Here is a 27,858-nt window from a genome sequence, read left to right as displayed (position 1 = left end):
CTCATCATCCTCGGAGTTTTCATGAGAAGGAATATTTGAAGAAGAAGAACATACTTTTCTTTTCTTTGAAAGATGAGCAGTTGGTTTTTCCCTGCGAAGAGCACCTTTGCCTTTATCACTAATCTTCGCAGCATTGGCAGACTCTTCTAATTCAGCAATAATCTTCACACAACAGATAGAAATAAGAAATAGAGGCAACATAATATTGTTTAAAATCATAAGAGAATATTTCTTACCTCATATGTATATGAGCGAAGAGCTAACAGGGTACTAGCTTTCCCAGTCCTATTATAACTATCTTTCAGTTTTTGGATCTGTAGAATGTCGCAAGAGTCAGCGAACAAAAGAATAAAGACAAATAAAGAAATATAAAATGAGCGAAGCTGGAAGAAACATACCTCTTTCTCCTTCTCGGGCCAAGAGAATACCCAAGGTTGATAAGTAGCGAGATTCTCAGGAAGAACATTTGACCCAGCAATGTAAGGTCCTTTTAGCATTAAGGGAAAAACACACCATTTATCATCTTTGGATTGGCGAGGAGTTGTGTTCTTACCAGAATGCCAATCAATATCTTGCATGAGTAGTTTAGCTTCATCAATGTTATCTTTCCTTTTCAAACGAATACCCCAGCGAGTATTCTCTTTCTTCATGGAGATTAATTCATAATTTTCAAAGAAACTCGCTACTGTGTATTTCTCAGCAATTATCTCCAGGTCTGCAAATTTAGGATCCCTAAGTTCTTTGGAGTACAGAGATCTTTTACCAGCATCATGGTTAGTGATAGACACATTTTTGTGTGTAATTTGATCTCAATACTATATTGTTGGCACTCGATTTTGTACTAATTTCGTTATTTTATGTCTTTGTAGGAAATTTTAGAGAAATAAGCCCTTGCGGCGAAATAGGCTCAAAAAGTAGTGTTTTACACCCCGGAGAAATGCACCGTAGGCACCCCAGAAATGCACCGGAAGCGTCCCAGAAATGTGCCGGAGGAATCCAGAAAAATTACTATTTCCACCCAAAATTACTATTTGCACCCCAACACTTTGGATAAGGGGCGACCTTCTTCCAAAATTCAAAATTTGTTTTGGCGGGAAATGTTTTTACTCTCTGGCAGAATTGTCGATTGATTTCTGATGGTATTCTAGGGAGATTCAATGGCTGAAATTTGGTAGGATGTTGTGATTTAGCCTAAGGAAGATATTGTGGGTATCGAATCTGATCGAATTTGTCTGGAAAACCTGTTTGATCCAACGAGTTGAAAACAAGGGCGTATTGCATGGGAGAATATTCTCCATTAAACTCGAGAAGATTTGGGACATTTTTCTCGCTCCAAGTAGTTTATACCATCCTGTTTAACCGAAACAGATATGGTAAGAGGTTTTAATTCGTGAAAATACTCTTGTGGTGTGATTATTCCCCGTATCTGCATGGAGAGTAAAACCGAATATATTTGATTGATTGATGAGATTTTGGATGATTGCGAGTATATATAAGGTCTTGGGGCATCAATGAGAGGGGGTCGAGAGTTGGGAGGAGAGAAGGAACGCTGCAGAATCGAGAACCATGATTTCTCTCTGCTGCTGCTGCCGCCATTGATGAAGATGAAGAACACGAAGAACGGACTCGCAGCAGCAGTCGTTTATCAACAGTGTCTAAGACGCACACTCGTGGGTCGTAGTTAGTCGTACAACAGCAGTTACCTTTTATCGTTCTTCTTGTAACAGCTGAACAGCGCCTTTGCAACAGTTATTTCTGTTGCGATTTTTCTGTTCAATTGTTTTACACCTTTTCATCATTTGTAAACCACTTTTTGAGCAATAAATAATTATTTTGAGAGCATTTTTACTATGATGAGCTAAAGCCCAACACTGGGACGACGGAGGAGGCCAAACTTCATACTTGGGGTAATTTCATTAATTATTTTTAAGACTTTTGCATTAATTTAAAATTGAAATATGATTTGAATTAATTGGTTGTTATTTAATTTGATGATGTATGCTTGGCTTAGGTGTTTTGATACATCATGCTTAGGACTTACAATCAATTTTTTGAAAATCTACTTTGGCAAAATAAGAGTCCATATAATTTATGTTTTGAGCGATTATTGTTGAGAATAAATCATTGAGCCCTATGTTATGAAAATTGGCCGAATCATTAGTCCCAGTACCTCTCTACCAATTTGTCAATATTTGTATATATTTATTTTCTAAAAAAATTATCCTTCACAAGTCCGAGAGTTTGAACCTCATTACTACAACCACGAAAAATATTAAATCAGTTAGCGAACTCTAGCATCAGACGGATGCAATCCCCACTCAATTGGAAGATAGCTCGCGAAAATCCCGAGTGAGCGAGAATTTCATAGAACAGAGGAATATCTGGGTCATAAAGAGGAATGGGGAGACCTGTGAGAATCTGACCTAGCGAAATTATGATTGATTGATCATCACAATATTGATCAGAGAAAAGTTTGATAGAAAGAATTGACTTGGCACTTTCACCAGGAATGGTAGAAAGTGTGAAACCTTTCTCAGCAAGATCTTTTTGGATGTATTTTAAATTTTTCTCATGTCTATGGCCACTTGGAGGCATATTTGAATATAGAGTATGGGAATGAATAAAAAGTAAGAAGATTAAACAGGAAAGGATTACAATAGCAGAACTTGCAGTAGAACAACAGAGTTGCAGAGGTGAGAGAATAAAAAGAGAAGAGAAAGTAAAAAGAAAGTGGAAAGAAGAGTAAGAAGAGTATATAAAGAAGATTTTTTACTCGAAGAAATAAACACCATTAAGACGAAAAGACGTGAGCGGTTGAAAAGCAGCGGTTACAGAAGACGCGTCAAGAAACAGATGGAAGAAAGAATACGTGTGATAAATGCAGAATATGAAGAGATGAACAACTGCGGCATTTCTCACATCATTCTCTACTTTGCAGAGAATATATGAGAAGAGGCAAGATGTAGGATCAGAATCTCGCAGCAATAATGCCTCAGCGAAATTACCAACAACACAACACAACACAACATCGTCGCAGAACAATTTCAGAAATGACATAATAAACGACGTCAGCTAAAATCAGGAGAAAAATGTGATGATTCTGCGAAGATAAGAGAGTTTGCGAGATTAATATTCGTAAGGTTGCGAGAATGTCGCAAGCCATATCCGAAAATAAAGGACAAATTAGCTGTCATCCACTATGTATTTCCCTATAAATAGTTGTTCAGTTGTAAAGGAAAAGGAGAGATCTTTTTCTGAGTGAGAAGCAAGTAAGTAGGAGAAAGAAAATCTAGAGCAGTGGTTATTCTTGATTCCTTTATCTTTTCTTGTAAGATTGTTCAAAAATTTATCAATAAAATTAAGATTGTTGATCTAAAATGAGTTGAATGTTAATAAAATCTTGTGAGGGGTGTAGTGTAGGATTTCCTGCAACTACATGGATTCAACGGTGCTCTAGCATCACCAAGTTACTACTAAAAATGTTTTTATCAAAAAGTTAGAGCCTGTTTTCAAAAACAGTTTTCCGCTGTTTTAAAAACATACCCTTTTTTCCTTGTTTTCATTTTCTAAAAATTGTTTGGTAAACTGTTTTTGAAAACAAGGAAAATCAACTAAATCGGATCAAATGTAAAGATTCGTCTAAGAGATAGTGATATTAGTCATGACTCACTTGTAGTCATTCCTCCGATCTCTTACTTTTTTCTGAAAAGAAAAAAAGAACCAAGAAAAGAAAAAAGAGAAAACACAGAAAACAATAATTTGTTGTTTTCATTTTTTGTTTTCAAAAACAGAAAATAGAAAACATTTTCGGAATATGTCCCTACCAAACGCGTTTTCTCGTGTGTTTTCTGTTTTCTCTGTTTTTAAAAACAGAAAACTGTTTTTGAAAATATACCAAACAGGCTCTTATTCTTCCGTAGGAAAATGGAAAGCGAATCCGTATCCTCACGAGGCCGGCACATCTCTAAACCGACACTCCCCCAATTTGTTTGTAAACACTTCCTCTTTCCGTACAAACAAACAAACGCTCCTTTTCCACTTTTTTTTCCTGACCTCAACCGTGAGTGTTTACTACGCACCACTCACTCTCTCTCTCCTCTTATTCTCACACAGAACCCAACCGTTTCTCTGTCACTCTCTAACCTACACCCCAACTCTGCGTATCATACGCACTCTCTCCCCTCTTTCACCTCTGCAATGAGGGATTCTTCTTCTGCTCTTGCTTCTTCATTAAATCTTCTTCTTCTTTTATTTGTATTTCTGTTTTGTTTTGTGAGTAACTCAGTTTCGTTTCTTGAAGAGACTGAGTTAGATCGGTTTGCAGAAACGATTTTTCCCCATGCTAATAGTGATGAGATAATTAATAATATTAATGTAAATAATGTTGTTGATGATGATGAGAAGAAGAAGAATGTTACTAAAGAAGATAGTATTGCGGATATGCTTGATCGTGCTTTGTCTAATGAATTCCCTGATAATGAATCCACCACTGGAGGTTCGTTTTTCTTCTTATCTCAGATCTCAAATTTTAGTTTCCTTCTCAATACTCTGAATGCACAGTAGTTGATTGCTGTTAGAGAGTTAGAGTGAGAAATTATTTGGTGAAATTTTATAGTTTGCAAAATGCACTTTCATAGAAATGGGAATTTTACTGGATTTAGTTAGGTTTTTGCAATTGGATGAGGAATTTAATGTAATTCAACCTATTTTCTGTTTATTACTGGGGAGATTTAGTGAATAAGTTTTACATGATTAGTAGTTGTCGAGTGTGTTAATTGGATTTGATCTTGAAATGTTATTTGCATTGGCGAATCGATTTAGGTTTGGAAAAGTTATGCATCAGTAGGTGTAGTGTGCCTATTGGATGTGATTTTGATATGTTATTTGAAATGGTGAATTGAGTTAGGTGTCTGTTAGTATTGTGGAACAATTAGTATTGATTGTATTGGAAATGCTAGTACTTTAGAACTTGGATCATTATGCTGGGAGATTTTCAAATGAGCTAGTTTTTTCAATGTAGTAGTTAATCACTGTTAGCTACACATCAGCAGCTGTTGCTGCTATTTGGATTGTGGATTTTGTGATGTTTGATTTGCATTGATGGATTCATTTGTATCACGGTTGAATTACTAATGATTTTGATTTTTTTTCTTCTAGATAACTTTCTTGTGTTATGATTCTAAGTTTCTATTTTTAGTTCTCCTAATGAAAGGAGTTTGGTTGTATTGTAGTTTCTCTATGATGCTAATTTTCCACTGTTCTTTTTTATTTGTAGAAACTGATGCTGGGAGCTTCAATAACAGTGTTGCTGACCAAAATGTCGGTTACCTTGCGATAAAGCTATTTATAATCTGTGTGTGCATAGACATTAGTATAGAGAGCATTATTTGAGGTGATTCTGTTCCATGATTTAGCTCTCTCCTCAGCCCTCACCTTTTGTGTAAACATCAGATGAAATATGCCATTCATTAATCCTTAAACTTCTGGAATTGAATTTTAGATATCAAAATCTAATTAGTGTACAAAATTTTCTGAAGGATATGGTTCACGTAGAAAAAATCAGTATTGTCTTTTGGAAGATAGTTATGATTGTTAAGTTGTTAGAGTGGAGGTAGTCTTGATTTATGTTTCCTTGACAGATCACCTAAACGGTTTCAAATGTTGAAGTTATTCTAATATGAGCAAGAATTACTGACACTCATAAAAATAACGTGTCAATGATACCGAAATTTCCCAGGTCATAGATTGGGTTCCATTTGTTGGTCTGCTGAATGATAAACTGTACCTTTCAGTACTGCAATTGGAACTGCCATGTATTTTGTTGGTTAAATATATGAGATGTATATGTATATGTATATCCTTTCCCAATTTCAGTTTTGCATATTAGTTATACATCGGACACCGTATCTTTGCTGAATTCGTTTTCTTTTTGTTATTGCTCAACAGGCAGTTTTGGAAACTGTAGCAAGAGTGAAACCTAAGAAAAATGAGACTAAATTGAAGTATGTGCATCTATCATGCAAATAAGTAGATGCTAGCAGTTGTTTTGCAGTTGAATTTGTTTTTGTTAGTACTAGAAAGCTGATCTAAGTTGTATTAGCTCTTCATATTATTGGACTAATATCGACATCCTTTCCTATTAATGTTAGGTCATTTCATATTCACGACATCCTCAATTTGGATGAGAATCGAGCAGAAGAGACTCCAACGTTGATAGATGATAAGGTTTGTTCTCCTTGTTGTAGTGGACACCATTATAAAATGTAATTAATGATTTTCAATAGCTTAGTTTTGAAATAATTTGGATATGTACCAACTTCATCGATCAGATCCTGATGTATGTGTTGAAATTGTAATTTCAGAATAATGTCTTTATAATATCTAGTACGAAATCAAAATATCCTGTGCTACAATTGGATTTGAGGTAATTCTACTGAAGTGTAAAATGTCATTATCTTTGTAGCACATAGCCAAGTAACTCTTTGCTGAATGCTCTACCAACTATTTCCAATTGCTTCCCTTTCAGATTGATATCAGATCTTGTCGTTGTCATTGTGTCTGCAACTTGTGGAGGAATTGCATTTGCTTGTGCTGGACAGCCGGTGGGAACATTATTATGCACAAAGCTTTGCTCGTGATGATTCTTATTTTGTAGCTTTAGTTTGGATGTAACCTTGTTATCTCTTAAACGATCCTGCAACTCCTGAAATTGTGGCAGGTTATCACGGGGTATCTGTTAGCAGGATCTCTTGTAGGACCTGGAGGTTTGAACTTTATTAGCGAAATTGTGCAAGTAAGTTGCTTTCCTAGTGGTTCAACTGATAAAAGCATGATATATGAAGTTTTTTATTCTATTTCTTTGGATTCAATTGTATCCTATTTTGCTGAATACTGAGAAGAAAGTGAATCTCTAACATTAAAGTAAAATATTGAGAAGAAATTGAATCTCTCTTTCTGGTAATCTGTTTTGAGTAATGATTAAATAAACAGAGGCGCATACTTTGTTCCGTATTTTAGTATCTCAGTGTATAGCTATGGGCCAACTACCAGTCTACCAGAATGTTAGTTTATTAATTTTTGGCACAATCTGACTTTCATAAGCATTTACTATCTTTGTGGTTTGAAGTTCAACTTAGCAGATACTGTCAAATGTTACTATCCATTTTCTTATTGAGAGTTTGTGCTTGTAGGTCGAGACAGTTGCTCAATTTGGTGTAATTTTCCTTCTTTTCGCGTTGGGACTAGAGTTCTCCGCGGCCAAGGTTGGCTTACGCTATAACAAATGCATTTGCATCTTTGATATTTTCAATCCATAACTTTGTACATGGATTTCTGACGAGATGTCTTCTCTTAAAATTTGCAGCTTCGAGTTGTTCGAGCTGTTGCGGTGCTTGGAGGCTTACTCCAAATTTTCTTATTTATGTCCTTAGCTGGCGTAACAGCCTCGGTATGTTCAGTGACTCTGAAAACATATCAGATGAGATAATTATCATAATATATCAGTTAAATTGTTTGAAATTCTTTTCAATGCATTATCATTTTCCTGTAATCATAACTTTTAAGTTTAAAATTTTATTTTTGACTCCGTCCAATTGCAGAACATCCTGCTATTTGTAGGCTAAAGTTGATTATACATTTTGATTGGCGTCGTGATTTTGATTTTGTCGTTATCTTGATATGATGAAGAAGCATGTGTACTACCAGACTCCTTATCTTGTCCTCTTTTCATTTATTTTAATTGGTCATTTGGAGTTTCCGCTTTTTAAAGTTTAATATGCTATTAGTTAGATGTAATGTACTCTTGTTCTCCTTCATCCTTACGTAGTTGCCCTTTAATTGATATCTGCCAAGTTTCTGTCCTATAGCTTTGTTATAGATTCTCAGTGGTTGTGGTTTGCATGATTATATAGTTTCCTGGCTATTTTCTCAGTTGCAACAACATAGCTGTTATAAATTTAACAATTAAGTTAGTGTATCAAACTTCTGGCTTAGAAATCCTAAATGATCCGACCAAACATACTATCCTTCTCAGATTTCTTACTGTTGTTTTCATATGTCTTCAGCTATGCGGTGGCAGAGCTTCGGAGGGGGTTTTCGTTGGTGTTTTGTTGTCAATGTCGTCAACAGCTGTGGTAAGTCTCTGATACTTCTTAAGGATAGTCTAAATCATAACTTTGATTCACATATTCAGTGTCAGATAAAGTGTTGAGAAAGAGTTCATACTAATTTGTTTTCATTCATTTTGGCCGTGTCTTTTTCGTGTAGCTTGTTTGTCGTTTCGTATTACACTCTTAAATGACTCCTGCTTCAGTTTATAATTAGATGGCTTAGCACTTGATTTTAAGCTTTGTTATCTTGGTCCCTGAGTTCTTTTAATTCAAAATTGAGATTCACCACGTAAATGGAACTTCCTAGCAGTGCTGATGAAACCAAAATCAAATATTCTTCCTAGTCTACTATCCATTGAACTACATATGTTGTTTGTTTTGCCAACCAGTATCAGTATCCTCTGATGTGATTTTGACATGTCCAAATTCTGACATGCCAATCAGTATCAGTATCATTTGTTTTGCATTATGCTCGGAAATTTCTCACTCTCCCGTCTTCATCCTCAGGTTTTGAAGTTTTTGATGGAAAGAAATAGTATCAATGCACTTCATGGTCAAGTTACTGTTGGAACCCTTATTCTTCAGGTGTTTTGACACTTTTAATTATCTCTTATGATGAACTTCATCTTAGAAATTCATCTGTTTCCTTTCTACTTTATATATGGCATGTTGGAAAAATTGAGTTTATCTTTTTACTTGTGCTTTCACTTGATAAATACTGGATTTCTTGCTCATGCTGGACTTTGCATCCCAAATTTCTTCTTCTTCTTCTTCCTTTTTATTTTTTGATGAACTTCTTAATTTCCAGGATTGTGCTGTCGGTTTATTGTTTGCGCTGCTTCCAGTGCTGGGTGGTACTTCTGGGGTCCTTCAAGGAGTTATCTCCATGACTAAGTCGTAAGTGAACACCCTTCCACCTCATATTTGCAATGTGCTTGTTAAATAATATTTTCATGTGCGCAATTGTTCGTCTTTGTTCTTTCAACCAGGTTGGTGACCTTGCTTACGTTTTTAGCCATTTTGTCAATATTATCTCGTACATGTGTGCCTTGGTTTCTTAAGCTGATGATAAGCTTGTCATCACAGGTATGAGTTGTGCATTCAACGTGTTAGATATCCCGATTTAAATTTATTAGCTGTCTTTTGAAGTTAATAACTCCTTACCTTAGGTCCCAGTTACTCTATTTACGCTGCTTCCTAATGGTAGCTTCTTTATGTGCAGACCAACGAGCTTTATCAATTGGCTGCAGTCGCATTCTGTTTGCTTGTTGCTTGGGTTAGTTCCACTCACTAGCATTCTTTTAATTATTTGTTTGCACTCGCTACAAGTTTTACATCTAGGAGGGGCTATCTGAAATCAAATTCCATTCACAACCGCATGTTTGATAGCTTGTTTAAGGACTGAGGTCATTTAATCATGTGATTGCCTATGAAGTCTAATCTGGGACTATTATGCTGGTTTCAGTGCAGTGACAAGTTGGGGCTAAGTCTTGAACTTGGTTCATTTGCTGCCGGTGTTATGATTTCAACAACCGATCTTGCACAGCATACACTTGAACAAGTAAGATCAACTTGTTATATTTCCCAGAGGTTTTAAGCTTATAAGCCTCCTTTCTTCTGTCTGTATGAGAGTTGTTCTTGTACTTGAGTATTTTTAGAATTTGAGATGTCACTTACATGATTTGTGTTTACATTTTTGGAAGAACTATTTGAATGCGTTAAGTGTCATGAAATGTTGTCTCATCATCTTTGTATTATTTGGCAGGTTGAACCAATTCGAAACTTCTTTGCTGCTCTTTTCCTTGCTAGCATAGGAATGCTTATCCATGTTCATTTCCTCTGGAATCATGTTGATATTTTACTAGCTTCAGTTATACTTGTGATCATTATTAAAACTGTCGTGACTACCCTAGTCATTAAAGGTTTTGGCTATAGCAACAAGACTTCACTACTGGTAAGCTATATCTCCATTGCTTTAGTCCCCCCTACTTATGAGCTGTTTTTGCAATTCTATGTTCTTGTTTACTCAAAGGCCTTAGTTCGTTCCTATTCGTAGGTTGGGATGTCCCTGGCACAGATTGGAGAATTTGCTTTTGTTCTTCTCAGCCGCGCTTCAAACATTCATTTGGTCGAGGTATTTGTTGCCTCATGGTCGTTGATTCTTAGATTAGTTAGAAAGAAGTCTGAGGGTAAATTTTCGCAATTCTGCTGGAACCTAACTTTGATTCTTGTAATTTTCCAGGGCAAGCTATATTTGCTCCTTCTAGGAACAACAGCTCTTAGTTTGGTAAGTTTATTGTTCTCATGCACAATTCTACTGACCACCGTCAAATGAACGGCCAGGAGCTTATGCCATTTACATAAGGATCAAATCAGATTTTAGCTGTTTCCTCCAATTTTAGTTCTAGTTCCCTAGCTAGACCAAGTTAACTGATGGGAATCAGCTGAAAATTTTTGATTCTGTTTTCCTTGGATCTGACATGATTGAGACTTGAGAGGTGACCAGAAACCAATAATCCAAGTTCTGGTCCACCCCGAGTATTTAAAGATTCTGTACCGAGGCATCAGTGCAGTGCCTGTAAAGATCTGATCTCCAGTTCCTCTTTAGATCTAATACTCCAGGTTGAAACTGATCATCTGAGATTTAATACACAGGTGACAACTCCTTTGCTTTTCAAGTTGATTCCTGCTGTTGTACATCTAGGAGTGCTGCTGCGCTGGTTCTCTCCTGATATCACTCAAAACGATGTAAGTCTTCCGTACCAATCAGAATAGCTTGTACTCCATTCTCTTGTTATTACATTCCAATTTTAAAGAGCTATTGTTAATTCATGTTTTTTCTGGTTATGTTCTTTTTTAGATTGGGTATAAAAGCGATATCCTTCGAAATGACAGTGCTAAGAGAATTACATTAATGGTCCATAGCGCTCACGACTCATGAAATATAAAAACATGAACAAGAAATGATGCTTATGCTGGACTTCATTATACGGCTTCATAATACACTCTAAAAGGCTGCCGTAAAATCCGAGAGGGAGGTTATATTTGAGTCAGCCTTTTTTACAGAACTCGAGAACTTCTCTAATCTCATCTCTGTCGTATATAAGGTTCAAGGAGGGGACACAAGAAATACAGTAAACGCTCAAACTTCCAACAAAAAAAGAAGAAGTGAGAGCTTATAGATGAAAGAAGGCTTGTGATGATGGGATCTAAACCCGAAGCACCAATCTCTCTGAGGTGAAGTCATCATACTAATTTTCTGCTTAACCAATTTTGTGTAAAATAGATTCTAGCGTGTAATTTAATTCTTTTATTTATTGTTTGTTGTAGTTTCTTTTTTATACTGACGCTGTTGTGAAAGTCCTACAGAGTAGGAAAATTACGAGGTTTTGTTCATTTGAAGATCAAGCTGTAAATCTATTTCTTCACTTCACATCTCAAAATGACACTGACAAATAAGAAAACTACTTTTACCTTTACTGTCCAGCGTTGACACACTTCTGCCCACCTGTTGTTTCATTCTTCCACGCTACTACTGCCCTCCCCTGAAATGTTTTTCTAGACAGGAGGGTTTCAATAGCTTTTGTAATCTCCTCAACTATTGGGCCCAAGATTTTGCCTGGATCAGCTATTATTCTCAAATTGTACTGTGGTTTGGAAAATTTGTTGTATGCAACATTGTATTATTATAGGATTGTATTTAAATTTCATTACGACATAGGTTATCTGTTACCTAGTGAAACATATAGAAGTGATCATATTGAGTATCAGAAAAGATTTTGTAAGTAGATCAATTGCAGTTCAATTGACAATAAAGTATGTATAGTCTTCTTCATAGGTTTTCTTAATTCTTGCCAGCTTCTTCCAACTCTCTTAACCCACCAACCTTCTGCTCGATTTCTTCAATCAACTCCTCACGCCACAATGCTGCTCTTGACGATTCCTCAATGTCTTCTTGCTGCACAAGTATAACCCCACAGTCTAAAGTTCACCAGTAAAACTGAATTTGGCATCTAATCCGAAATTTATAATTTTGTATGTGTATAAGTTAAACGCAATTTGCAAAAGAAGTACTTGTAGTGATGCAAACTTAAATTGCTCTCCTAGATCATGTACTCCAAAACTATTTTAAAACACAACAAGAACTGGCATCAGCACTAACCTTTTCGTAGACCCAATGTCCGGTACCATCTCCGCCATCTCCCCTATAATGTTCCGAATCATAATATGGATCCTAATTGGAAGGAAAGAAAACCGTATCCACATTTATCGTCTGGTACTAGTTGATGACTTGAGAAACACACGATAAGTATATTAAGAGGTATAGCTTACTTTCATGGCTCCAAAGAAACAACATCCCCAACAAGTGAACATGATGTATGCTGTATCTGCAAGAACAGACAGATGAGTCAGACGCCGGCATGTGGAGGTAGTAGACTGAAAAAGAATATTACTACTTACAAACATTCTTGATGGTTGCATCATTAAGGTGAAAAACAGACTTGTGGGTTATCATGTCTCTCTGTCCTTCCATATGTTCAACTAATACTGCCATTATTGGCCAGCAATCTGGAAAAGCATTCACTTTACATAGAGATCCTCTTTTAGAGCTGCTCATTTTCATTCCCTACACATGTTATGTCCAAATTTAACGATATTAAGTAGCTACTTATTGTAGAAATGTTGATTAATTCATTGTATAGCTAAAGTTTTGTCGAACTTATTACCTGATTAGAAGAGATTTTGCTGATCAACCTAGAGTTTAATCCGATATTGCAGTGCTGCCAAAAGCCAAGAGGACAATTCAATTATGATTTTAGTAGCACAAGCAATGCCCAATTCTAGAATGATGTTAGCATAAAAATAAAAAGAACATTGCCCATAAATTGTTACTCATTTTACCGATTTGGAAAATGGGCTCCTTTCCACTGTTTGGAAAGAAGAAGGTATTGTGGTCATGTTGTCGAATCCAAGTACATGTTCAGCCATTTTTGTGAACGCAAGCTCAATGAAAAAGAAGAAGAAAGCAGCTGTTAATGTTTGAATGTGTTTTATTGCTTATTACACAGTGCAGATAAGATAAGAAGACTGTTGTGGTCTTCACATGTTACGGTAATTTCAATTGGAAAAATGTCAAAGTAATTTATGGTTAACTATATGGTCCCTTTTGTCCTATCATTCATGCTATGTTTTTTTTTGATCAGAAAAAAAATTACATTCATGCTATGTTCACATGTGCAGAAAGCTTCAGAATTTGTTGCATATATTGTTTGCATTGTCTTGGGAAAATGTGTGCCTCTCAGTACCTGCAAGTAGATGATATGGGCAGGAATTGACAACTTGTGATGTGCTTTGGGTATCTGCTGTGTACGCCTGCATCACAACCTAATTATTTCTTTTTGCTATTGTGCACTTATGGAGAAGTTGTTTGTTACAGCAAAAGCAAAAAGCTAGCTGGTGGCAATGCACCAGAGAGTTGGTACAAACGGGTCCAAGGATTTCGGAATTTATCATAATGATCAAATTATATCTAGTCTTGTTTCCACTTGACAAGTCATTTTAGATACACTACATGACCCCCACAATCATCTCCTAGTTTCTTCTCCCATCAGGGACGGAGGCATGTGAGCGCAAATGGGTGCGCTTGCACCTACTGAAATTTCAAATTTAATAAGATTAGGCTTGGTTTTTCTGTAATAATAGAGTCTTGTGGGTGCAAATATAAATCGCATAATTGAAGTCTTACCATTTCTAAGAGGTCAAAGTTAAACTGATAATTTTTATTATTAGCTTAGTTTTCTTTATCTTCCCGTGTTACCGACATTATCTCTTTGCAGACTACAACAAAAGAAAAAAGAGAACCTTCTCTTCTCTGTAACTGTGTATCTCTTCCGCATGAGATTATTAGCTGATGATACTGATCACAAATCAGTTAAAGGTGACGCTTAAGGTACATTCATCACCATGATTTCTTTTTTATTCTAATTTTAATTCAGAAATATATACGATCATTTAGTTCGATTTGGATATTTTCAAGCTAGGGTTTTTATTTTTTTCTTAATCAAAAGCAAAATTCGTCTTCTCTATAACTATAATCACAGTTCACATAACTAGAGTGAGATTCGTTAAAATACTCATTAATCCATAAGTAATCAGACCCTTGTCTTTTATTTGAATTTTTAGGGTTTTCTCAGTATTTTTTTTTTTAATTCATATTGTTTTTAATTGAAGCATCAATCTTTTGTTTTGTTTGCTTTTGTAGATTTTGTTTATTTACAATGTTCTAATTGAAGCATCAATGTAGGTTTATGCAACCAATTCCGTGATCTATGAAAACTCAATTGTCGATGGAGAGGTATTACAAAAGGAAGGCGACAGTTGATTTATCATGGCCTTCAAAACGAGGTGGTGGCAGTACAAATGAACTTGGTGAACTTGCTTCTTCTTTACAAACTGAAGTACAAGAAATGGGGGAGGCTGTAGGTTGGTACTTGCGTATACAATGTCAAATGGGGAAGATGATATAACATAGATTAATTAGCATTAGGTTGGGTTTACATGAATGATTTATTTTCTCCATCTTTTGGGCAGACTTATGGTTATGGATCTTTTGATTTTTGCAGTTGATGTAATTACAGATGTATATTGTCTATCAGACAAATCAACTACAAGATCCTTTTTTTGTTAATATATATAATACTTTTTGGAAAAGAGATGTTACGTCTAATTTACATTTTGCCTATGTGGGATGAGTTCATCTATTTTGGCGAAAATGGTAAGCTTTACATTTCTGTATATAAATATATTAGTTGGAATAAGTTTGCTTGCTAGCTCGTTTGACAGTCATGCTTTTGAACTCCTTCTGTCTTTGTTGCAGGTATCTCAACCCTGGATCCAAAGGATAAAGTTCGCATATGCAAAGCATAGTCCAGTCCTGTAATTTGCTTTCTTGAGGAGGAAGTTGTGTTAAAAATGCTTTTGGAACTTCATATATATCTTGATGGTTGTGTCCGAATACTAAATTGCAGTGGAACTTGTACGAAGGTAAAAAAATTTAAACAGACGATTTTGATTCAGTTAAAAAAAAATTGTGAATATTAGAAATTTTTTTTCGACCCCACAACCTTTAAGTCCTGGCTCCGTCCCTGTCTCCCATGATGTGGCTTCTATCTAAACTGTTCATCTATGAATGATGAATCTGTTAAAGGCCGTAATGGGTCTCCGCTAAACAATCATGGACCAAGACCTTTGCAACGTATCATGAAGAAAAGGGTAGTGGGAAAATTGTTTGGGGCATGTAGCATAAAAAGGGGAGTGGGAAAATTGTTTGGGGCATGTAGCATTTTGGTATCCTAGGTAGAGGTTATGTGCATCAAGTGATGAAGTCCAGTACTCCACTGTAACTGTACACAGGATGTATCCTTTTAAGTAGATAACATTTGCCACGTGTCAAAATGCTAGGTTATCTTAGGTTGGCTAGAATTTGTGTAGTATATTTCTTCAAATTTCTTCCCCAGCGTCTTATCAACAAAATTTTTTTGAGTTCTATCCAACCATGGCTAGTTTGGCTAAATCCATGGTTGTTTGCTACACTCAGAAATCCCATGGAAATCAATCGACACCCATTCCCCGATTAATAACCAACAAAGAAACCTCTAATGGGAGACGGAAACTAATCTCAACCATCTTAACAACTTCATTGGCAATTGGTGTTGGTGGTGGATTACAAGTGACGCCTATGGCCTTAGCTGAAGCTTGGGGTACGAGGTCATTTATCAAGGAAAGGTTTTTCGAACCGGGACTCTCTCCGGAAGATGCAGTGGCAAGAATTAGACAAACTGCTGAGGGCTTACATAGTATAAGAGAAATGCTTGATACTATGTCATGGAGGTATGTTATCTTTTACATTAGACTCAAACAAGCTTATCTTTCTCAGGATCTTAAGAATGCTATGACGACCTTGCCGGAGAGAAGTCGAAAGGCATACGTGAACAAAGCAAATGAATTGGTGGATAACATGGCTGAGGTGCGTTTCTAATTTTGAACTTGTATTTATTAGCAAGACGCTCTAATTAACTGATAAGCTAATGGGCCATAGAGAGTAGAGATATTGTTTTAACTTTGTTTTACGTCTCTTTTTTTGTGTTGTGCAGTTTGATACCTATGTTCGAACACCGAAAGTGTATGAATCGTACCTTTACTACGAGAAGACAATGAAATCACTAGATGATCTTGTAGAATTGCTAGCCTAGGCGCATATACCCAAGGAAATCAAAGATGGATTGGTTGTTCTTTGTGCGTCGATTTCTAAGTTCTTTAATTTGATTTACTCTGCTAAGAACTTTAAATATAATGGTTATTTTCATGTAAATATCATAATATGTTAACAAGAAGAACCAAATACCCAAAATGTTTGTATAATCTTCTGAAGTTTTGAATAATTAAGCTCAAGTGCATGTATGTTTAAATCTTCTGATTTAATGTCAACGGCTTTCAAGGTTGTCATAGTTTCTGATGTAAGTTTTTGATAAAACTCCCCTTTTTGTATCGAGCACATCTCTCTTGTTGTTCTTCTCAATATTAATAACCCGTTACCTAAAGCATGATTTACCAATATCGTTACCATAAGTTGATACTAGCTCTCGTTACTGTCTTTTTGTTTATAACAACTACGATGACAATTTTCTCCGCTCCCGCCATTATTGTTATTCGCGAAAGAAATTGTTCTTTATAGTTTACTTTAACATCTCAATTTCTTTTTTTTTTTCCCTCTTTTGTAGTACCTCAGTTTACAGCTTAACTTGAGTTCAGTTGTTTGGCAGGAAGAAATACATCATCTATCACTATAGCTATTTTTTATCTCTCTTTAATCTATCGGAGATGCCAAGTTTCATGGCAAATTAATTTCTTCTATCATGTAAAATGTGTTTTGCGAGTTCCATTTTATGTGACACACTTAAACCAAGGCTTGGGATGCCAATTTTGTCCTGTCATCTTAACATAACCAACAAGCCATCTTCAGTAGTTGTTTTGGGCCGGCATACCACATTTTAAGCTTACAGTTATTGGTCTAAATCATAAAACATTTGGCCCAGCTATTCCTGGTGACTATGCATTACTTCTATTACAGACCGACCCCTTATTAACTCCTGGTGGATTGTAAAACTGTAAATTCTCGAATCAAAGTCAAACACTCCACTTTTTTAAGGGCATCATTTGTCAAATTGGTCAAATTGGTACATGATAATTTGGTAAACAAAGCGGATCCATTGACGCGGTTAAATTCAAATTATCTCAAAAGTTTGATGTTATTTTTTTTGTATGATGGTAAACATGCCTTTAAATCTCCTACTTTATAGTTTGTAGGTTGTTTAAGAATACCAAAAAATCATCATGAAGATGTGTAATAGAAAATAAAGAACAAAAGGTTTTACGAATAAAAGATAAACAAACACACATGAATTTCTTCATTTGTATGAATTTCTCCGTAGCACTTATTATTAATTAATGTAGTTATTATTCTTTATAGTTTACTCCGGCATCTCAATTTGTTTGCTAACCTTTTTATGTGGTACCCTGTAAGCTTGTATTCAGTTTGTTTCAGAACATGAACTTGTTTATGTAATTAGGAAGCAACTATCATCACCAGTCATTTTTTATATATCGTAGATTTTTGTGAGAGGAGAGATGTCAATATTCATGAAAAAACTTATTTCTCCGATCCTATAAAGTGTACTGTTTCATTTTATGTGACACATAAAACAAGAATGAGATGTCATTGTTTTTTGGTTTTACCTATTTCTTATCCACAGTTTTCCTAAATCCCATACCAACTACGTACACAACTGAAATTCCATGTGACTCTTTTTATATTTAGGTAAGTAAAACTCACTCTAAATTCTAATAATCTTTGATCATCAAAGTTAATTTAAAATCTAATCACCATCTCCATGACTAAGTTAATCAAGTTTGGAAATTAATCTGCAAATCATTATCTTTACCAGGTGAGATCGGATTCCCAACTTTCCTTTATTTCCTTGAAGAAAGAATTCATTGATATGAAAATTGTTAAACTTGGGGGTACTAGATCTAATTAAAACCTAATTGAATTAAAGAATATCAAATCAAAACATCATGTTTCACTAGGTATTAAAAAGTAACCAGTTCCAAACTTCTGATTCTTTTACGCTTAGTTTCTGTTGCATCAATATAAAATTAAAAGTCGAATAAAAAGCAAAACCAATTTTTTAATTAGTTCTAATATAAACCTTTAACAGATCATGCTTATAGATATTACTGGATATAGTGGTAATATATGCCTTGGTGCTATTATGAGTTACAGAGGTTTCAATAATGATATAGTTAGGTTGAGATTGAGAGAGGAAAAAGGAAGACGGTGGGTGTTGATAATCGGGTGAGTTATGTTTACCCGTTATAGAAAGAGTTATAGAGAATTTAATTATTGTTTTTGGAATATGATTTAGGAAAAATTGGGGATGGGAAATATGTAAAGTCAACTAATTCCCAGTGATCACTTAGTCCTTCAAGATGCCGGGTCGAACATTAGCATAAAAGACTGGATTCATAAGTGGCTTGTTAACTCTATTTCTAACGATATAATTTGTGCTTTATTTACTACTGGATGGAGTATATGGACAGAAAGATGCTACAGAGTTTTTCAAAATAAACTGTTGAAATCACATTGTCACTGTTAGATGGTCTATGCGACTATGTAATGAAACCATGTCTCATCTCAACAGAAACATCTCAAGCATCCAGTCGTTCAATTGTATTAATTCTGAACCACCTAATAATGCAGAATTACCAAATGGTTGTCATATCATCTATTGTGATGCTTCTTATGACAAAGATACTGATAAATATGGAATTTGTATTGTTTGTATTGATTTAACATGTATCTACGTACAAAGGGTGCAGAATACCCATGGATTAACTGGAAGTGTGGAAGAGGCAGAAAGTCCGGCAGTTTTTGAAGCTATCAAGTGGAGTAAATCCATAAATCTATCTTCCATCAGTATCAGAAGTGACTCGAGTAATGCCATTTCCTATTTGAATAAAACTAGTGACCAGATTAGCTTGTCTGCTTGCTCCATTTTAGATGATTGTTTAGCCTTAGTTAACAACATCTACTTCTCTAAATTCGAATATATCAGGAGTGACTTAAATTCATTGGCTGACAAAGCAGTTAAATACAGTAGAAGGCAGAGTTTAACAGGTTTTTGGGAAGTTGACTATCCTCATTTATTGAACCAAAATTTGTATCCTTTTGTTTTAGTATTGAATGAATTTTCTTAGCAAAAAAAAAAAATTGGTAAAGTCAACTTCATCAAACAGACAGGCCATCTTTCAATCTAGCAATCATTTTGGATCGACATATAAAGTTTTAAGCATACGGTGATTGAGATCATTAAAAAAAATGGCCCATGTGTTCCGTCCACTAATATTGTGTTATTCACACTGTGTATTGATTTATTAAGCCTGTTCTAAGAAATAATTCATAGTTTATCATTTTTGCGCTGGCTGGATGTGGCAAACACAACTAGCCAAGTGACATATATAAATCAAGCAAGAGCTTGTGAAGACAGTACGAGAGACTGAAGATTGAGTAACTGATGTGCACGATGTAAACCAAAAACATTTTTAACTCCTCTACTGAATTGAGTTATACATATGAAATGTTTATAAATCCGATCACTGAGAATGTGGACTTAGGAAATTCAGACATAGGGGATTGTATTGATAAGGAAATAATGCTTGAACCGACTCCTTTAGTTGTGTTGCCTCCGGAACCTCTCATCTCTGAAGAAGATTTTGAAAATGAAGTTAATCTCATGATGGTGGATTCGATGGACTCTATGAATGCTGATCCTCCTTCTGCTCATAACCTTGTAAGTTTTTTCTCTGATTCTTTTTTATATTTTTAATTTAGGATTTTCTTTTTGTTCTATTTCACTGTGTTATTTTAAGTCATGAAGTTTCTTTGCTGGAACATGAATGGGTGCTGTTTTGATAAGAAATGGTTGCATTTAGCTAATATATTTAGGAAAAACAAAATTGATGCTATTTGTCTTATTGAAACCATGGTAGATATAGAAACTGTTAGAAAATACACACACCATTTTCCGTATGACTCTTGGTATATTATTCTTGTTGAAGGAAAATATGGGGGTATTGCTTTAGGTTATTTTGCTAAGTCTTCCATAGAAATATTAAATAGATCTTTTAATATGATTCATGTTTTGTGTGATGTTACTCCTGGGATTAAAAATTGCATTATGACTTTTATCTATGGAGCTCTCAATAACATTGGAATAAAGAATTAATGGAATTTTCTTAACAACATGAATATATCTAATAAAGGACCTTGGTTACTTCTAGGGGATTTTAATTTCATTCTAAATGCTTCTGAAAAACAGGGTGGTAATCTGAATAATTCCTTCCCTCCTAATTTTGTTAGAAGAAGTCTAGTAGAAATGAAGATGAATGAAGTTTATTCTTTTGGAAATCCTTATACTTGGTGTAATAGGAGATTTAAAAATCATGATGAGTTGATTTTTGAAAAACTTGATAGGGGTTTTGTTAATGATGATTGGTTCTCATTTCTTCCGCATACTCGCATAACAAATCTTTCTAGAGTTTACTCAGACCACATCCCCATTTTGCTTAAGTGTTTTCACTTTTAACAACATCTTAATATTCCTTATAAATTCTTTAAATGCTAGCAGCTAAATCCTGAGTTCAAAGGAGTTCTTATTAATTCTTGGTCTAAAAAAGTTAATGGTTCTCCGAGTTACATTATGGCTGGTAAACTAAAAAATCTTAAGTATGATCTTAGTAGTTGGAATATTATTTCTTTTGGTCATATTAAAAATATAATTAATAAGTTGAATGCTGAGATTGAAAAACTGCAGAGTGCGCAGTATACCCCTGATATTGGTAGTTTTATTCTGAACTATTAAAATCAGCTTGATTATTGGTATGAAATAGAAAATAGCTTCTATAAGAAAAAAGCTAGGATAGATTATTTTACACAGTATGATAGGAACACAAGTTTTTCCATTACACTTTAAAGCTGAGAAGTATGTATAACACTATACATACTATCAAAGATGATCATGGTAATTGGTTGGATAGTAGGGATCAAGTTGTAGATCTGCTTACTAAACATTTTAAGAAGATGTATACAACTTCAAATCCAAGTAGCTCTGATATTCAAGATGCTCTGTGTAATATTCAACCAATTGTTACGGATGACATGAATGTGTCTTTAATTGCAATACCTACTGTTGATGAAATTTATAGTACTGTGAAGAATATGGATCCCTGGAAATCTCGAGGACCAGATGGTTATCCGGCTGGGTTTTTTCGTGATAATTGGAATGAAGTTTCAACTGAAGTCATATTGCATGTTCAAAATTTTTTCAAAAATAAATTTCTTCTTAGACAAATGAACCACTCTTTTATTACATTAATTCCTAAAATAAAAAATCCATCTACTCCCCATGAATTCAGACCCATTAGCTTATCAAATACCATATATAAAATCATTTCAAAAATATTAACTAATAAGTTGAAGCCTTGGATGGATTCAATTATATCACCTTATCAATCGGATTTTGTTTCCAATAGACAAATTCAAGACAATATTATCATCACTCATGAAATTCTGCATTCTTTTAAGAAGAGAAAGAAAAAAGTTAAAAATGGGCACATGGCTATTAAGCTTGATCTTTCTAAAGCAATTGATAGGTTAGAATGGTCTTTTATCATTTCTGTTTTAAGAAGCTAGGTTTTTCTGATGACTGGTGCCATATGATCTTTCAATGTATCAACACTGTTTCCTACACAGTTTTGGTTAATGGTGCTCCAGGGGATTTGTTCTTTCCTTAAAGGGGTATTCGGCAAGGGGATTGTCTTTATCCATATATCTTTATAATGTGTATGGAGGTCTTGTCACAACTTCTTATTAAGGCTGAAAAGGATAATCTCATACAAGGTTTTAGAGTAAATAGTAGCAGTCCTTCTATATCGCATTTGTTCTTTGTTGACGATTGTATGTTGTTTTCTAAAGAATCTTTGTCTTATGCTAGAAAACTTATGAAAGTCATAGATACTTTTGCTAAGGCCTCCGGGCAAGCTATAAACTTGGAAAAATCTGGTTTCATCATAAGTGCAAAAACTCATCATAAGCATATTAAACTTCTGGCTAAGACCCTTAAGATTAAGTATTTGAGTAATTCTGAGAAGTATCTTGGTACCCCTCTTTTTGTTGATAGAGATAAGAGTAAATCCTTTCATTTTATCATAGAAAATTTCAATAATAGATTAAGCAGTTATAAAAGAACTAATCTTAATATTGCTGGTAGAACTGTGGTAGTTAAACATGTTCTCTCTAGTCTTGCTACTTATCATATGTCTTGCTTTCCCTTACCTAAAAAGATCACTTAGAAGATTGATGCTATTCAGAGAACCTTCTGGTGGTCTAAAAAGAATCCCAGGTATGCTGCTTATTTTCGCTCTTAGGATGATATTAGTAAGTCTAAAAACTGTGGTGGACTTGCTATTAGGAATTCTTATGTTACTAATAGAGTTTTTATTAGTAAGTTAGGCTGGAGATTAGTGCAAAATCCAGATAATTTGCTCTCGATTTTCTTAAAAGATAAATACTATCATAACCAGAATTTGTTAAAAATTGATAAGGCAGCAGATGGTACCTCTTGGATTTGGAGAGGTATTGTTAAGGGTTTATTGTTTATTAGAGCCAATATAATTAAAAAAGTAAATGATGGTGCTACTAAAAATATATGGAATGATATTTGGTTACCGTATACAAACTCTCCTCTGGTTTCTAATAATCCAATTTACAAAGATTATAATTATGTTAAGGATATGATAGATAAGAAGAATAATTGTTGAAATGTATCTTTGCTGAATGATTTATTTGTGCCTGAAGATGTTAAAAGGATTAGATCTATTAGTATTAATCTGAATCAAGCTGATAAAATTATGTGGGCTGATACTCTTAATGGTTTGTTTACGATAAAATCTGCATATAAAGCGTATGTGAATGAGATTTATTCAAGTGAAGATTGTTTGTTCTGGAAGAAAGTGTGGAGTTTGGAATCTCTTCCAAATATTAGGTTTTTCATATGGAAAATATTTTCTTATATGCTTCCAGTAAACTCGTTACTAAGTTTTTATAATCCATTGGTTGATGATACTTGTACCCTATGTAGGAATGTTGTTGAAACTGCCCTGCATCTCTTTGTTAAGTTCCCTATTGCTTATCATATTTGGTTTGGATTATCTTTTCAGTATTTAATTTCAAATGATTTGCAAGACTTAGATGATTACTTCCTGTCCTGGTTTAGTAATGAACATGGAAATTCCCCTTATGAGGTCAGTTGGCCAAGTATTGTTGTTGTTATTATGTGGTGCATTTGGAAACTTAGATGTGATGTGATTTTCAGAAATATTTCTATAGATATGGATAGAGCTATTCTAGATTTTAGGAGAATGCTGGATTCATATTTAAGCTTAGAGTTCATGATAAAGTTATAAAACTGAAGAAAAAGTGTGGCAGAATGGAGGTAGACCATATTATGTTTATTGATGGATCTTTTAAAGAATTTAATATGGGTCTGGGTATTCTTTGGTGTGATGTTACAGGCACAGTAAGAGGCACCAGAGCAGACTTTGGACTGTCTCCTGATGCAGTTGGAGCTGAAGCTGAAAAAGCGGGGGTCTAACAACACCGCCCAATAATTCGATTAGCAATCTGTATGGACTAACTCCGAAATACTTTACTAGAGAATCAACTAGACAGTCAGACTCAATCTAGATAAAAGTATCTCAAGGAGTTAATATCTCTCTCTTGATTTGATTTTTACTCAAGCTAAAAACAATAATGAGTCTTTATCAAATACAAGGAATAACTTGGACGGTACCAAAGACCAATGTCCAAGGATCAATCAATATCAATCAACAACCAAAGGTTGGATTTCCAATTGATGATCACGAACGCACAACATGTATTATTTCAATTATATAAAATATAATGCGGAAAAGAAATAACACAGACACCTGAAATTTTGTTAAAGAGGAAACCGCAAATGCAGAAAAACCCCGGGACCTAGTCCAGATTGAATACACACTGTATTAAGCCGCTACAGACACTAGCCTACTCCAAGCTAACTTCAGACTGGATTATAGTTGAACCCCAATCAGTCTCCCACCGATCCAAGGTACAGTTGTACTCCTACGCGTCTGATCCCAGTAGGATACTACGCACTTGATTCCTTAGCTGATATCACCCACAACCAAGAGTTGCTGCAACCCAAAATCACAGACTTGATAATAAACAGATTTGTCTCACACAGAAAAGTCTATCAAAGGATAAATTTATCTCCCACAGATAAACCCTAGGTTTTGTTCCGCCTTAAGATATAAAATCAAGGTGAACAGGAAACAATTGGTAATCCGGTCTAATATTCCCGGAGAACAACCTAGATTAATCAATCACCTCTCTACAATCCTTCCTGACTACACAGGCGGTTTGTCGAGGAATCACAAACAGTGAGACGAAGATGTTTATGACTTCTTTATCATGCCTATCAGAGAACTCTCACGATCTCAAGCCAATTAATCGATTGTACTCGTACGATAGAAGATGCAATATCAGATCACACAACTACAACAAAAGTAGTATCGGTCTGGCTTCACAATCCCAATGAAGTCTTTAAGTCGTTAACCTGATTTTAGAGAAGAAAAGGTTAATGGAGATCGACTCTAGCGGGTGCACTAGTAGCACACAGACGTGTGGGGATTAGTTTTGCACAATGCTAGATGTCTCCTTTATATAGCCTTCAAATCAGGATTGTGCCTTAGTTACAAAGCAATCCTTATTCACCGTTAGATGAAAACCTAATTTAGATTCAAGCTAATATTTCTCAACCGTTAGATCGAAAACTTATCTTGTCACACACATTTTGGTAAACGTTTACTGGGTTCGTGAGAACCATGCCCAAACGTGTACTTGTATGTTGATTCAACATAGTAACCCAAAAAGGTCAACCATGTGAGCATTTCATATTAACCTTGTTCTTCTCCACCATAACTAATTCAATTGACTCAAATGAACTAGTTAAAGAGTTGTTCAATTTCAATGAGATCTTATGTAACTACACAAGACACAATTGAAACAAAGATGATTTGATTCGATTGAATCGTCTCACCACGGTTTGCATAAAACATTCCTTAGTAATTTAATGTTTCTTGTTCAGAGCACATATTTAGATCATAACCTCTTAAGTTCACAAACAAGTTCGCGGACTTAAGTTAATTGGTTGAGTTTTCCAAACTCAGCAGAAATTCTCGGAAAGAGAACTTCCGCCAGTTCGCGGACTGAGTTCACGGACTTAGCACACAAACGAGTTTTGGAAAATACAGCAGAAATTCTCGGTCGATAACTTCCAACAGTTCGCGGACGTGGCAAGCCAATTCCACAATCCACCCGATTTCTCTTGATCGACAAAGTTCAAAAACTTCGGTTCAAGGAATACATGGTTATGTAATCTAAAGTCTCATTTCAATCATTGAGACATTCTCAGAGGACGCTATGTAGTCGTTATTCACAGACCGATTCACGTCAGAGTAATTCTCAAAGTGATTGAAACTTTTCATGACTTTCGTCACTAGGTGAAGATAAACTTGATCAAAGCGAAACTCTTTACCAACACACGATTTTGAGATAAAAGATAAGCAATGGATGCTCAGCTCGAAATGTCAAATGTGTATGATCTAGTCTATATAGCATACGACTTTTGTCTCATAAGAAGTAGGAGATAGAATAGATAGACTTTTGAGTGATAGATAAATTCAAGTCTCCACATACCTTTTTGTTGATGAAGTTCCACGGTTCCTTGTATAGATCTTATTCGTTGTATGATGAATCGCCATGAAGTCCTTGAGCTCAACTACACTTTTCTATCCTAGTCCGAGACTTAGCTATGTAGGCTAGAAATCAAGACTCATAGTATTTATCACTAACATTGACAAACATGCTTGAGATAGCAACACATGCGAGGTCGACCGAGCTATGCTCTAATAATCTACCCCTTTGTCAATTTTAGTGTCAAAACTATTAATACATATGGAATACAAAAAGGATAAACTTTAGTGGCTCATATTATAGTATAATCTTCAACGTTCCCTGAAATCTTCGTTCTTCCAAGTACTCCAATGATCCCAAAGGTTGTAAGTTTAGCATCACCGTTGTTGAAGATCCGTAGCTATAACAATGAGAGAAATCGAGATTCTCGATCATTATTATACAGTGTCATAGTATTATTATGTAATATCAAAGTCCAATTGTATCACGACTTTAACAATAATACTACAGTGATATGTATCACTCCCCCTTAGTCAATACTCCATCTCGATCATGGAAACCACTCCCCCTTACACATTGATCCGAAAACCATATGTATTTGTAGTGTGAACTACATTATTTCTCCTCCTTTTTGTCAATAAAATTGGCAAAGGTACAAGGACGGGATCATAATGAAATTTCCACAAGAGACATTTCATAGACTAAAATAAAAATACATACCAACTTAATTTATATGCAATCATAAAGCCGAAGCTAAATGCATTCATCAAGGAGTTTTAAGATACAAGATAACCCCTATAAAATTCCACAGCCGCACACCCCGCAAGATATTACCATTAAGCACAATTTCAAAAGAACTCTCCCCCGTTTGATGTCATTCCCGAAAGAACAACAAGAGCGACCTTAATTTCAAAAGAAAGGAAGGATTTTTTAATTGTACACCAAAAATCATAGGAATGATTTTCTATATCCAAAGCTCAACCAAATTAATCACAAGTAAACCCATGATTAATTCAATTGAAAACGCAACTAAATCAAAACACAAAAGTGATCAATTTAATTGAAAGTGCTCAACATAAGTAAACTTACGGAGCTATGACTAAGGTAATCATACGGAGATGACTAACTTAATCGTTCACATACTCAACATAAGGAAAACCTTACGGAATATACGACTACATTAACCGATAGAACATGATTAGTATAGTTGTTCATATACTCAACACAAGAATTTGTGGAATATATGAAAACTAAACTAGATTAATTACAAGAGAACCTATAATTAATCTAACTGGAACACAAACAACCAAACTAATCACCAAAGTAATCAATTTAATTATTTTGGGCTCAACGTAAGAGAACTTATGGAACCCCGACTAAGTTCATCATAGAATATGATAACCTTAACCGTACATGTACTCGATATAAGAAAGAAAAGTTATGGAGTACAAACTAAATAACCAAACTAGTTGATTAATTTAGTTCCTAATGCTCGACATATATCATCTTATGGAACAACCAACAAAGTCAAGGTAAATCGACTTAGTTGTAAGGTGCTCAACATAAGACAACCAATGGAACCTTCACGGTAAAACATAATAAAATGGATCAATGAAGATCAATACCGTGGATAACATACAAGGATCTATTTTATTTTCCATCATAACAATATAATAGACTTTATCCTTGTCAAACAAAAGATATCATCCTATTTTCCATCAAATACATGACTGCATAGGCATAACTTTTGTATATGTCAAAAGTCCATTCGTCCTTTCATCAATACGAATACCGATTCATGAACGACTTTACTTTTGACCGCAATATGGGACCTTCAAG

The 27,858-nt window shown here is 34.9% G+C and overlaps 3 protein-coding genes across 3 annotated transcripts; 2 read left to right on the top strand and 1 right to left on the bottom strand.

The window, feature by feature from the left end:
- Nucleotides 1-4,082: 4,082 nt before the first annotated feature.
- On the top strand, nucleotides 4,083-11,507 carry LOC113317378 (K(+) efflux antiporter 4-like). The gene is made up of 20 exons (XM_026565495.1): nucleotides 4,083-4,495; nucleotides 5,276-5,319; nucleotides 5,947-6,002; nucleotides 6,150-6,225; nucleotides 6,363-6,424; nucleotides 6,527-6,602; nucleotides 6,719-6,793; nucleotides 7,191-7,262; nucleotides 7,364-7,447; nucleotides 8,064-8,132; nucleotides 8,616-8,693; nucleotides 8,917-9,005; nucleotides 9,098-9,194; nucleotides 9,331-9,384; nucleotides 9,574-9,669; nucleotides 9,874-10,062; nucleotides 10,165-10,242; nucleotides 10,351-10,395; nucleotides 10,764-10,856; nucleotides 10,969-11,507. The coding sequence occupies exons 1-20, from the start codon at nucleotides 4,198-4,200 to the stop codon at nucleotides 11,047-11,049; spliced, it is 1,812 nt and encodes a 603-aa protein (XP_026421280.1). The 5' UTR covers nucleotides 4,083-4,197; the 3' UTR covers nucleotides 11,050-11,507.
- A 264-nt stretch (nucleotides 11,508-11,771) lies between these two features.
- LOC113317380 (photosynthetic NDH subunit of subcomplex B 4, chloroplastic-like) lies at nucleotides 11,772-13,170 on the bottom strand. Its single transcript, XM_026565497.1, has 6 exons — nucleotides 13,011-13,170; nucleotides 12,836-12,889; nucleotides 12,570-12,735; nucleotides 12,441-12,496; nucleotides 12,271-12,342; nucleotides 11,772-12,066 (listed from the first exon to the last, which is right to left on the bottom strand). Exons 1-6 carry the CDS (start codon nucleotides 13,095-13,097, stop codon nucleotides 11,953-11,955), a joined length of 549 nt encoding a protein of 182 aa, XP_026421282.1. The 5' UTR covers nucleotides 13,098-13,170; the 3' UTR covers nucleotides 11,772-11,952.
- Nucleotides 13,171-15,626: 2,456 nt separating this feature from the next.
- Nucleotides 15,627-16,615, top strand: LOC113317379 (photosynthetic NDH subunit of lumenal location 2, chloroplastic-like). The gene is made up of 2 exons (XM_026565496.1): nucleotides 15,627-16,134; nucleotides 16,262-16,615. Exons 1-2 carry the CDS (start codon nucleotides 15,664-15,666, stop codon nucleotides 16,358-16,360), a joined length of 570 nt encoding a protein of 189 aa, XP_026421281.1. The 5' UTR covers nucleotides 15,627-15,663; the 3' UTR covers nucleotides 16,361-16,615.
- The last annotated feature ends 11,243 nt before the right edge of the window (nucleotides 16,616-27,858 follow it).

Source organism: Papaver somniferum, chromosome 10 (assembly GCF_003573695.1).
Source record: "Papaver somniferum cultivar HN1 chromosome 10, ASM357369v1, whole genome shotgun sequence".
NCBI lineage: Eukaryota > Viridiplantae > Streptophyta > Magnoliopsida > Ranunculales > Papaveraceae > Papaver > Papaver somniferum.
Note: the sequence above shows the minus strand (reverse complement) of the source record. Positions and strands in the feature narration are given on the sequence as shown.